Raw genomic sequence first — 12316 nt, 5'->3', positions numbered from 1 at the left:
CAACATGTCGGCATCTGAGACAACGACAAAGGTAGGAAACCCACTGCAACACGAAATGACATGTTAATGATGTTTAAGTTTGCTTAAACACGTCTAAACGCATTTGCATACACAGCAAAACCATGTCAGTAAAGCCGCAGTGTGCCACATCCTAAAATATTCTAATTTGTCGGTTATAGGAGCTCTTTGTTTCAAGCTCTGCTACACTGCTAGCAGTATTAGCATAGAACAGTTTTGAAGACTGCTTTAATGATGTTTGTGCTTTTAACGTATTTTCTTGATTCTTTGACTGTTTATATCCACTTCATATATGTGCCGTCTTGTGTTGCATTAATCACACCATGAGATTATTTTGTATAGACCGGTTTTCACAGTCAAACTGTCTTTTTTTTCTAACAGTGTGATAGTAATGAATTATCTCTAGAGAAAAGGGGGGATTTTCAAGCTGTCAGTGTGTGAAATCTAGTTTCACAGTCCCTTGGATTTTACAAACTATTGTTGGCTGAAGGGTCCTGCTTTGGTCTGTGTGAAAGGCATGAATGGGTTGATTGACTGATGGCGGTAAAGTCGTAACAACAGAGAAGATCAGTCATTTGTTGAAAGGTTTATTTTGCATATGAGAAGGTGGAGATTAAACACAAGATTTCAGCAGTTGGAAACACGTTAACAACCGTTACTGCTAATTTATAATATTATTATTTGGTACGTGTCTCTGGTGACTGGATATAATAACATTTAGATGGAGCTAGTCACCACATTTCCCCACACAGTTAATTACATCTTGAGTATGTTGTCATTCATGCTGATTTACGCTGGAAAAACAAATGTCAAATCACGTTTTGTTCAGTGACAGTGACATTCAAATGTGCTTAAAGTATAGAGTAAAAGTTTAGAGGTCTGAAGTTTTTGTTCTACTATATATCTGTAGGCACTGTAACATATTTTCCTGTTGTTTCTCTATTAGGAGCCCCCTGAAGGAAATTACTCAGAAACACCAGCAGAGTCCTTAGCTGGACCAAGTCAAGTCAAGGAAGGTGCGTTTAAATCACAGATGTGCAGATGATGCATAAGGGGTTTGTACTGTTGTTGAATGTTTGAAATATGTGCCTTTCAGGTAAACAAATTAACAGAAAGCGTCTTCTGTTTTGATTTCCACTTCATGTTTGTTCTAGTTTTTAAAAAGTAATGAAGAACTCTGTTGTTTGTTTCTCAGATAATGCAGCCTCAACCACAGCTGCTGTTGCCAAGAAGATAGAGCCCATGGGTGGCATGCCATCAATGTTGTCATCTCAGCAGCCTGGTAAGGACACTTCCAGAGCTGGAGAAGAGGGCGAGAAATCGTCACCCGTCTCATCACCAAACAAAACACCTGCTGCAGGTGAGACTTGGATTCAGTCAGCTTTTATCAGTGTTAGTGAAATGAATGAAATCAGTCTCAGGTTTTATAATAAGATTAACTGTTTTGCTTGTGTCAGAGTCAGTGTGGTGCTAATTTTAATTTTAAAGGAATTTTCAAACAGTCCTCAATTATTACTTTTGCCTCCCTCTTACAGGCCATGCAGCAAAGTCCCTTTCATCAACATCCTCCTCTTTGTTGTCCTCCTCTCCCTCTACTTCTTCAACTCTATCCCCGGGTCGAGCAAAGATGAGTGTTTCTGGGCCTGGCAGCAGTAAATCCGTCCTGCCACCTGCTTCTTCCTCCTCTGCCACAGCTTCCTCGTCTCCCTCTGTCTCCCCCGCTCCACCCAAGATCCACCGAGCCCGCAAGACCATGAACAGGCCTCCACCAGGACAGGTGAGCCTATGCTGTCTGAACCGAGGCCTTAATTTTCCGCTTAGATATGTACCTCTCTCTTGATTTTGTTCCAGCATTTGGAATCTGACATTACATTTGCTCAGTGTCTTGAACAGAGTGCCGCTGAAACTGTAACATGAAATGTGAAGAAATCTTCCAGCCACTGACAAAACACACAGTATAGCAGTGGTCCAGGTTTTTCTTCGAAATTCCTCTTGATCATTTGACTCACTCAGCATTTTTGGTCCTCAGATTAGTCATGTTGAGACACCTGCTGCACCTGTGACTCCTTCAGGATCCTCTACTTGCTTTTCCTCTGACTCTGAAACTGGTTAGTAGCTACAGAATATTCACACTAACTAAAATTTACCGGAGTAAAATAATGAGTCAGGGGCCTTGTTTACATTAAAACTCACTCTGTTGTGGTTTATGTTGCTTTGTCATGTTTTCAGTCATAGCAAAAAGAAGAAAACTGGATCATTTATCTGACAGCACACCTGAGAAGTCTGAGAACATTCCAGACAACGCTCAAACTGTGGTAAGATGATGTTTTTACAGGTATCTAATTAGGGCTGAACGATTTGTCGTTTTCTGATCGAAATTGTGATTTCAGACAACACGATCATGTGATCGCCAAAGCTGCGGTTTTTTGCAATGCTCCTGACTGACCCAGGGTCTGCTGTGTCAACTGTTTTACACATACACTCCGTCTCCCCACCTGCTAAGCTCACCAATCAGAGGCGGCATGCTGCTCGTGGACAGGTCGCGCTAACGCAATCAGTATAACCTGCTCCACCTGCTCCTTAATTTATGAAATGGCTTCAGCTGGAGCAGACACCGAGCTACGGGATTTAAACCCCAAGAAAAACAGCACATCGCTCATTTGGGAGTATTTCGGGTTTGATGCTGCAGACGTGCACCACAAACAGGTACTGCGCAAAACCTGTCGCGCTAAAGTTGCAACGTCCAGCGGAAACATGACCAATTTATACCGGCGCCTGAAAAATCACCACAGGCATGTGGTGCATGACGAAAAAGTCCGATGAAAAGTCACCGTCAAAAGTCAGCGAAAACGATGCTCAGGCCCGAAGACACCGGGAGATAACGACGGCCTCATTGCCAAGGACATGGTGACTGTTAACACGGAGACAGATTTAAAAACCTCCTCCGCACACTGGACAGAAGATATGTGATTCCCTCCCGCACCTACTTCAACCAGGTTTCCATCCCACAGCTGTACGCGGAGTGTAAAGAAAAAGTGGTAACAGCTGAAAAATTAAGCCACAACTACTGATATGCAGTCAAGCAGAACGACTGAGACGTATCTTGGTTTTTTGTAAATGACAACTGATGACATTGATTTGGGGGAAAAACAAGAAATCATGAATCAAATCTAAGTCGCAAAATCTGCCAGAAAAATTGCAATTAAATCTTTTCCTAAAATCGTTCAGCCCTATATATAATTTACACGTTAACAACTGACACCTTATCTTAGCAATGTTGTCTATTGCCAATGTCTTTTCCCAGCAAGAAACATTATTCCATAAAAAGGTGGAGCCTGTTACCAAGACTGCACCAGTGAGGAGCAACAGCAGTGCGGGGAAGTCAGAGGAGGATGCTGCCAAGAAAATACAGATTTCTAGTCCATCCACGCGAGATTCAGAAAAGGTGTGAGCCTTAGATATCTGTAAGATTTATATATTATCCCTTTAATAAGAAAAAAATATATATACATTTTCCATTATCACACTTGTATTTCTTTTGTTTCTTTTATAGTTTGAAAATGGCGAAGGAGAAACAAGGGAGCATACTAAGGACATAGGGGGGTCAGTGCACATGTCAGATCATGTGAGTGATTCTATCATATCTCATTTGCCTTAATTCTAAACGATGTTTACATGTAATAGATGTTACTCTTGCCAACTACTCATTTTTTTTAACTTGTAGTTTTCATATATTTCTTGCCTTTGTTGGTATATTACTATGTTTCTTGGCATTTACTACCACAAGCTTCAGAATAGTGTGGAACAAGTGGCAGGAAAATTTTAAGTCAGAAAATAAACTGCTCAGTAGTTTCCACCTCTTTTCCACCCTTCACACTTGTCACATTTTAATATTCAGACAGACTTTCTCCCTTGCAGAGTTCAGAGTCTGAAACACAGAGAGCCGTCCAGAGCAGAAGTGAAAGCGAGGACTCTTCATGGCTGCAGTCAGACCAGGACAAAGAGAGGAACACAGCTGATGTGGTGGAGACAGTGGGAGGTGAGTTGTTGGTGGGGGGGGGTGTTGTTGTTGTTTTTTTTTTTTTTTTTTTTTTTTTTTTTTTTGTTTTTGTTTGTTTGTTGATCAGTGATTAAAAGCCTTAATACCTTTTTGACTCGGTGTTGTAAAACATAAAAAGGAACTGTGTAAGTGGAGTGAATCGCTTTTCATTGCCATTGTACATAGATGTTTTAATCACATGAAAGTTCATAATTTTCCAGCGTTTTTCTCATGGCTAATGCTTGTAGTTTGCCGTTTGGTCTTTTTTCAGCAGAAAGGCCTGCGGAGTACACAGAGGTTCCCTTGGGTGCTCTGGACATTGCAGCTGCTGACAGTCTGACACTTTCTCCTCATCATGGTAGGATTTTGCATTTAAAAACATACCGTAATGATCACTCAATTATCTAAACAAGTTGCAGATCACTATTCTGGTTCTGATGATTCATCTTTTATCAGGTTTGGTGATTCAAAATATTTAAAAAAAAAAAAAAAAAAAAGCTTCTGTTTATCTCCTTCAGTCTTAAATCAACAGCTGCCTTAAGACCACAAACTGATTTACGTTTCCTCCTCCCCTCTGCAGAAGGCAGTGATGCCGGAGAGACGGAGCGGTTGGAAGAGCTTCCTCTGTGCAGCTGCAGGATGGAGGCTCCTCGCGTCGACAGCACCAGCCACCGAGTCAGCAGACAGTGTATGGCCACTGAGAGCATCAATGGAGAGGTTTGTCTTTGCTTTTTGTGTTGCTTCTGCATGTGGTCATTTGAATTGACAACCATCATGTGTGTATTTATGGGTACTCACAGGTATTCAAAATTGAGATTTAAATTTGTATTGCTGAATTGTGCAATAAAATATAAATACACTATAGTCAGAAGTTTTAAAACAACTCTTTATCAGTGATTGTTCATAAAGCTCATAGATAACATTCCTTAAACTCCAGCCATGTAATCTTTTCTTTCTTGCTCTGTTTATCAGCTGAGGGCTTGTACTAGTCGGACTATTAAAGGGGAAACCATGCGGCCGTCCAGTCGGGTGCCCCTCATGGTGCTTTGTGACGTCCATCGTTCACACATGGTCAAACATCACTGCTGTCCTGGGTGTGGATACTTCTGCATAGCGGTAAGAGTTTAAACCACCTGCTGTCATTATTAGAGATATTGAAGACCTACACTTAAATGTGACTTAAAATTAATGTTAATTTTTATTTTTATCCTTTCTTTCTTCTTGAGATCCTTTCATCTCCTCTTTGTCCTCCTTGATATCCTACCTCCTTCTCCTCCTTCATATCCTAATTCTTTTCATCATTCAGGGTACCTTTCTTGAGTGCTGCCCAGACCAGCGCATCGCTCACCGTTTCCACCGGGGCTGTGTGACGGTGCTGGGCGGTGGGCGCAGCAGGGCAAACGGTGGCGGTATGCTTTTCTGCCCTCACTGTGGCGAAGATGCCTCAGAGGCCCAGGAGGTCACCATCCCCTCCTTCAGTTCGGCCACATCCTCTGCAACCACCGTCGTCACCATGTCTGCCTCCTCCACCACCACCCCGTCTCTGCCGCCGTCTGTCCCCACTGCACCCTCCCTCACAGCCTCCACAGGGGGGATGAAGGATGGGAAGATGCCAGAAAGACCTGTCAGGTGAGACTGAATGACATATGAGAGGATTACTGTCTAATTTGACTCCTTTCTTCTGTATAAAATTTAATTTGTATGCTCATTCCCCTCTTTTAGTGCTCGTATGCGTAGCCATGGTTTGGTAACACTGGCAGTGGAGCAGCAGCAGCAGCCACCGCAGCCTGTAGCCTCAGCAGCAACCGTGGCCACTGTCCCCCCAGCAGAGGAGGGAGTGGACAGCGTGGGGCCATCTCTCTGTATGCCAAACGGGAAACCCATCAGCCCCAGTGCACTTCCACCTGGGCCCAGCAGGGCAGCACTGCAGAAGGCCATTCTAACACAGGACACAGAGAGGTTTAGATTTAGATTTGATGTTTGGGATATTTTTGTGTTTATTTCAAAATTAATCTTTCAATGCAATGCAGTGTATTTGTATCTGTTGTGTATGTAATGTATTTGAGCGTCTCCACTACTAGCTGTGTTTTGCAAACACAGTTTATCAAGCCACAGCAAAATTGCATGTGGCAATGAGATGCTTCAAATAAGACAGAATATTTGTTTTTTTTTTTGCTTCAGCTCTTCCAACTGAAATTACATGTTGTAGTCAAAGGGAGGAGCTCAGACTATTTCAGACCACAATGGAAATTTTGATGTTTTTTGATTTGCCAGGAGGAAGAAACTGAGGTTCCACCCTCGCCAGCTGTACCCCGCTGCCAAGCAAGGAGAGGTGCAGAGAGTCCTGCTCATGCTGAGTGCGTAACAAAAATGCCTTTTCTGTGGACTGTACTTTTCATCTGCTTTGACAAAAAAGGAGTGTTGTCTGTATTAAAATAAGCCATAGTCACAGTGGAGCTGATTTTATTGTCATTGTCTGCTGAATGTTCTTAAGTGTTGACCATTTCTGCAATTCTCATGGCTGCTAATCCTGAGTATTGTAGGTTACTATAGCTTTATACAGAATTGTTTATGCAGACTGTGTTTTTCTGTGTGTCAGTGGAGGGCATTGATCCAACATACCAGCCTGACTCTCAGAACAGGCGCTCCGCTCTACATGCTGCTGCTCAAAGAGGTCTGCTGGAAGTCTGCTACATGCTGGTACAGGTGAGAAACGGAGTACACTGTTTGCACATTCTTTCACATGATTAGTGGGCATGAGAAAGCTGTTCATTTTTATACAGGGCTGCTACCAACATTTATTTTCATTATTGATTTATCTTCTAGTTTTCTTTTTTGGATTTATTGAAAAATGCTTTCTCAAAGTCCAGTGTGAGATCTTATAATTTCCTTAGCATTGCTTTTTTTTTTGGATCAACAGTCCAAAACACGAAGATAATGTACTATCACATTATCTCAGAGAAAACCGGAAAAATCTTCCCATGTGAGAAGCTGTTATAGGGTGAATGGTTTGTGTTTTTGACTGAAAAATCACTGAAATGATTTATCAATTATCAAAATAAGATTCAGTTGATTACTTAACGGAGTAATCTTATCTTATCTTACCTTAATCATTTCAGCTCTACATTTTTAACATAAACAAGCATGAGTAAAAACAAAGCAGCAAGAGAAATTTTTAAACCCTTGTATTTAGACCCTTTTGATTAAAGAGTTTTAAATTGTGTACTCACAGGCTGGTGCTCAAGTGGATGCCCAGGACAAAGAGCTGAGGACTCCTCTGTTGGAAGCGATCATCAATAATCACATTGAAGTGGCTCGGTACTTGGTCCAGAACGGCGCCTGTGTCTATCATGTTGTGAGTGTTTATTAGAGTCTTAAGTGATATAAATAAAATAACATGAATGTGAACTTTCAGAGGTTTGGTTGATATGAATTTCAGTCTTTGATTATGTCTTTATTCACCAGGAGGATGATGGATATACTGGCCTCCACCACGCAGCCAAGCTGGGCAACTTAGACATTGTCAACATGCTGCTGGAGACGGGGCAGGTTGATGTGAATGCACAGGTAAAGGAAGTCAAAATGTCAGTATTTTAGGGCCACCAATCAACTTTTTATCTCTTAAATAATGTCAGTTAATTTATTAATGTCTCTGAGGCACGTGCAGCTTTTTTGCTTATGCAGCTGGAGGCGGATCACACTGACTGATACAAGGACAGCAGCGCCTAAGTTTGATTTCTTCTTTGTTGGTTTTAGGACAGCGGTGGCTGGACGCCGATCATTTGGGCTGCAGAGCACAAACATGTTGATGTGATCAAATCGCTGCTTAACAGAGGAGCTGATGTCAGCATCAATGATAAGGTAAGTTTCTACTAGCCCACTCTGGGGTTAGTAGAAAGTGGCTATACTTCAAATATCTGTATCAGTTTTTGTGTTTTTTCCTTTAAGTTTTTTTGCCTTTTGTATTTTCATTATTGCTGGGAAAAAAAAAAAAGACATATGTCCTTGGTGATTCAGAGGTTCTGATAGAAGCATAAAATGCACCTCCTCTTGTGTGTCAAAGGAACTTTCCCTGACACTGGGTGCTTAAATGATTTAAAAAAAAAAAAAAATTGTTAAAGCTATATAAACTGTGAATGGGTATAATCCCAGTTGACAGAGAGAGTGGCAAAATGGATATAGCTGTATGAAAATATTTCAGGTTATTACTTTAAACAGTCCCCTCTTTCCCTCCAGGAGCTGAATGTGTGTCTCCACTGGGCGGCATATGCAGGGAATGTGGATATAGCAGAGCTGGTGTTGAACGCTGGCTGTTCCCTTGCTTCAGTTAACATGCATGGAGACACGCCGCTCCACATCGCTGCCAGAGAGGGATACTTGGAATGCGTTACGTAAGTCAACGTTAATCAGAAGCTGTAGGCCCATTTGATGTAGGAGTTACTTGTATTCTTGGTAGTAGACAAGACTGAGATCTTCATCCATGAGTATATTGCAGACAAGAACTGCTAATAGCCAATCTGGCATACTTTAATGGTGCATGTTTGCCAAACTATAAACAAACACAGGCTAAAAAAAAAAAGCGGGGATTAAGTTGCTGTCCTCAGTGTAACTTTGAAAACCTACACCATATGCAAGGAGTGAGTGTGTGGATGTGATGTGCATTTTTTCTTTCCTCTGCAGGTTGTTCCTCTCCCGAGGTGCAGATATTGATGTCATGAACAGGGAAGGAGACACACCTCTCACCCTTGCGCGGGTTGATACACCGGTGTGGGTCGCACTCCAGATAAACAGGAAGCTGCGGCGGGGAATAACCAATCGCATGCTTCGGACTGAAAGAATCATCTGCAGGTAGGGGGTGTGTGTGCGCGTGCGCGTGTTTTTTAAATAAAGGAGCCTTGTTTTATGATGAACTTGTTTTTTGTGACCAGATTTTTTATTTTTTGATGTTGAACTCCTTGATCATCCTGATTTAACCTCTTAATTTCTGTTTCAGTGATATAGCACAGGGTTATGAGAATGTACCAATTCCCTGTGTGAATGCAGTGGATGACGAGGGCTGTCCTTCAGACTATAAATATGTTTCTGAAAACTGTGAAACTTCAGCAATGAACATAGACCGCAACATTACACACTTACAGGTACGGTGTAAATCAGGCTCTTGTTTCTACTTCATTGCTCTTTCTATCACACATGCAGTTATTTAATCTGTTGTGAAAATCCATTTATTCATTCAAGTCTTTTCTGTAGCACTGTAGCTGCACTGATGACTGCTCATCCAGTAACTGCCTTTGTGGACAGCTCAGCATCCGCTGCTGGTATGACAAGGTAAATAAAAGCGTTTTGATAGCCACTTTGTCAAAGTAATTCACTTAGAAAACCTTTAGGACTTCATTGAAGGAAGGAGGGGGTGTTGTTTTTTTTTGTTTTTTTTTCTGCCACATTTCAATACTGACCTGGATTCTTCAGTGGCATATTAAAGGGGATCACCACCTAATTTTCACATCAAGGTCTGTTTACAGCTGTTGAGTACTGATTATATATATTATCTCTTTTCCCTGTTACTAGGATCAGCGGCTGCTCCAGGAGTTCAACAAAATTGAACCCCCACTTATATTTGAATGCAACATGGCGTGTTCCTGTTATCGAACGTGCAAGAACAGGGTGGTACAGGCGGGCATCAAGTAAGAATTTTAAGTGCATGTCATGTCACATAATGCTCGTCATGTTTGCACCGTAAGAGTTTAAAAATCTGCTGGTTCTGACAGAATATTTACAGTAGTTATTTAATGGCAAAACATTATCACAAATGATTAACAGCACTGCAGAAAGACTGAGCCAAGTGCTGCAAACAATATGCCCATTTTCAGCCCACTATTTTATTTTATTATTATCTTTACTGCTTACTTTGAAGCCTCACAATTTCCTTTTTTCCAACAGAGTTCGTCTCCAGCTGTACAGAACAGAGAAGATGGGCTGGGGGGTTCGAGCTCTGCAGGATATTCCCCAGGGAAGCTTCATCTGCGAGTAAGAGAAACCTGTCCACTGGACACACACCAGGTTGTTTTCCTGTGTAAGGTCAGAGCTGTAAAGTTAAGTTTCATTCCTCTTTCCACACAGATATGTTGGAGAGCTGATTTCTGATGCAGAGGCAGATGTTAGAGAAGATGACTCCTACCTGTTTGACCTGGACAACAAGGTGAAACTTTTTTTAAAAATGTGCTTTGTTTTGCAGTTTCTGCTTTATAGACACAGCAAAAGTGATGGAAAACATCACTGTCACCATATGCCAGGGGATCTGGCATATTTCCTTTACAACTAGTAGACAATAAAACTTGCAATGTAAACAGCTCGCCAAAAAGAATCTATTCTATCTAATCTATCTATATCCAATTAGTCTAAGTTTTATGTTTTGGTTTTTTTTGTGTGTGTGTGTGTTTTCACTGCAGGATGGGGAGGTGTATTGTATCGATGCCCGGTACTACGGCAACATCAGCCGCTTCATCAACCACCTGTGTGACCCCAACCTCATCCCAGTGCGTGTGTTCATGCTGCACCAGGACCTGAGATTCCCCCGCATTGCCTTCTTCAGCTCCAGAGACATCCTCAGCGGACAAGAGCTGGGGTGAGAAATCGAGACGTTTATATCAATCCTGATATCCTCCTTGAGTTGTGCAATCTTCCTTTGATCTTGTAAGGTTGAGTTGAGTTAACCGGCCTTGTCTGTTTTGTTAGGTTTGACTATGGAGACCGGTTTTGGGACATTAAGAGCAAGTATTTCACCTGTCAGTGTGGATCAGAGAAATGCAAACACTCGGCCGAGGCCATCGCCTTGGAGCAGAGCAGGCTGGCTCGGCTGGAAGCCTGCCCAGAATCAGGAGCTGACTGTGGGATAACCGTGCTAGGAAACTCTTAAAACACCTACCCAAGGGGCCTTTGGATTAAACTTCGATTTTACATGCGCACATTGGCAGTGGCTTTTTCACATTTAAAATCCTCCATTTGATGTATGGTGCTGTTTTTTTTTTTTTGTTTTTTTTCTACTTGTAATTGTGATGTGATTTTTTTTTTTTTTTTTTTTGAGGACATGGGCCTTGACATATTTTTTTAACATGTTTCTTGTATTTGAAGAAAACAGTCTCCTGATTCTGTACATACAGTATTTTTTACTGTATCTCACTGAACTTTTGCCTTGACACATGAAGTTTGCTCTTTAGGAGTCGGCCATCTTATAACAGTCGTACATGTTTTTTTTCTGTTGTGCCAACAAACAAACGGACCTGAGGGGGGTAGTATTTTTTAGGGTGATTGTGTTACCATTCTTTCCTTTGTTTTATACATGTTGTCTTTGTCATATTTGATGTAATAAATTAGCTCATGAGTTGATCTTTGGGCTTTTGTATTAAGTGTATAATTTTTTTTTCCCTTTAATCTGTGTTCACTGGCTTACAACATTATGTGGCTGACAGATCCTCTATAAAGTTACATTTATGGTATTGTGTGTGTGTGTATATATATGTACAGTGTTTAGGTTGCCGTGTTTGGATTCAAGGCAGCTGTCATTGAGTGTGGTGTTTTGCTAGTATATTATAGTATCAGCAGGGGGCATTTGCAGGCCACTGCAAAGCAAAAGGAGAGATGGGGCTAGAAACCACTGGGTGCAGTCAGAGATAAAATAAAAGGAAGAGATAAGACACAAACTTTTTTTGAGGTTAAAATACAGGAAGATGTCATGCAAAGTTTTAAGCAAAAGCATAAAGTATTCTCACCAAAATTTTAATGGAAAGGTAATAAAAAGGTATCTTTGGAAGGCATCCACTTAATTGGACTAGTTTGAAAGATTTTTTAAAATTTATGCACAGAAGGAATCTGGTTTTTTCGTCCTCTGTCACTGACAGTTGGAAGCACGATCACCTCTAAATCACCCTTCACTTGGGCGTGTGACCATGGTTTTAAGGCAGACTTAATAAACTGGAAAAACTTGGGGAAAACTCCAAAATAAGTACTTTTACTTTTGATACTTTAAATACATGCTTATAATGCTTATGCGCGAATTTGAAGGCAGAATTTAGCAAAATGTATTTAATGTGGTAATGAATTAAACGATATGAATACCTTTTCCACCTCTGTTGGGTAAATGTGACCTACTTTGGTCCCCGGTCCGTGCTTTGTGGCCGTTTATATAATTTAATCAGGAGTGATACCTCAAAGCAATAAACAATCTTTGACCCATCGCGCAGGTGCGCATCCCTCAGCAGGTGC

General features: G+C 41.3%; 1 protein-coding gene across 3 annotated transcripts; it reads left to right on the top strand.

Moving 5' to 3' along the window:
- Positions 1 to 11450, top strand: ehmt2 (euchromatic histone-lysine N-methyltransferase 2). 3 transcript variants are annotated; one of them, XM_041054263.1, is made up of 28 exons: positions 1 to 31; positions 965 to 1034; positions 1214 to 1378; positions 1554 to 1795; positions 2048 to 2126; positions 2248 to 2333; positions 3323 to 3463; positions 3572 to 3643; positions 3937 to 4057; positions 4332 to 4415; positions 4638 to 4774; positions 5030 to 5173; positions 5364 to 5686; positions 5780 to 6016; positions 6332 to 6414; positions 6657 to 6763; positions 7290 to 7412; positions 7523 to 7624; positions 7814 to 7918; positions 8276 to 8448; positions 8738 to 8905; positions 9051 to 9195; positions 9305 to 9382; positions 9623 to 9738; positions 9995 to 10081; positions 10175 to 10253; positions 10504 to 10679; positions 10790 to 11450. In XM_041054263.1, exons 1-28 carry the CDS (start codon positions 5 to 7, stop codon positions 10968 to 10970), a joined length of 3651 nt encoding a protein of 1216 aa, XP_040910197.1. In that variant the 5' UTR covers positions 1 to 4; the 3' UTR covers positions 10971 to 11450. The 3 variants fall into 3 exon arrangements, with proteins under 3 accessions (XP_040910197.1, XP_040910198.1, XP_040910196.1); XM_041054264.1 differs by having other exon boundaries at positions 4329 to 4415; positions 8294 to 8448; XM_041054262.1 differs by having other exon boundaries at positions 4329 to 4415.
- Positions 11451 to 12316: the final 866 nt, after the last annotated feature.

Source organism: Toxotes jaculatrix, chromosome 13 (assembly GCF_017976425.1).
Source record: "Toxotes jaculatrix isolate fToxJac2 chromosome 13, fToxJac2.pri, whole genome shotgun sequence".
Taxonomy (NCBI): Eukaryota; Metazoa; Chordata; class Actinopteri; family Toxotidae; genus Toxotes; species Toxotes jaculatrix.
Note: the sequence above shows the minus strand (reverse complement) of the source record. Positions and strands in the feature narration are given on the sequence as shown.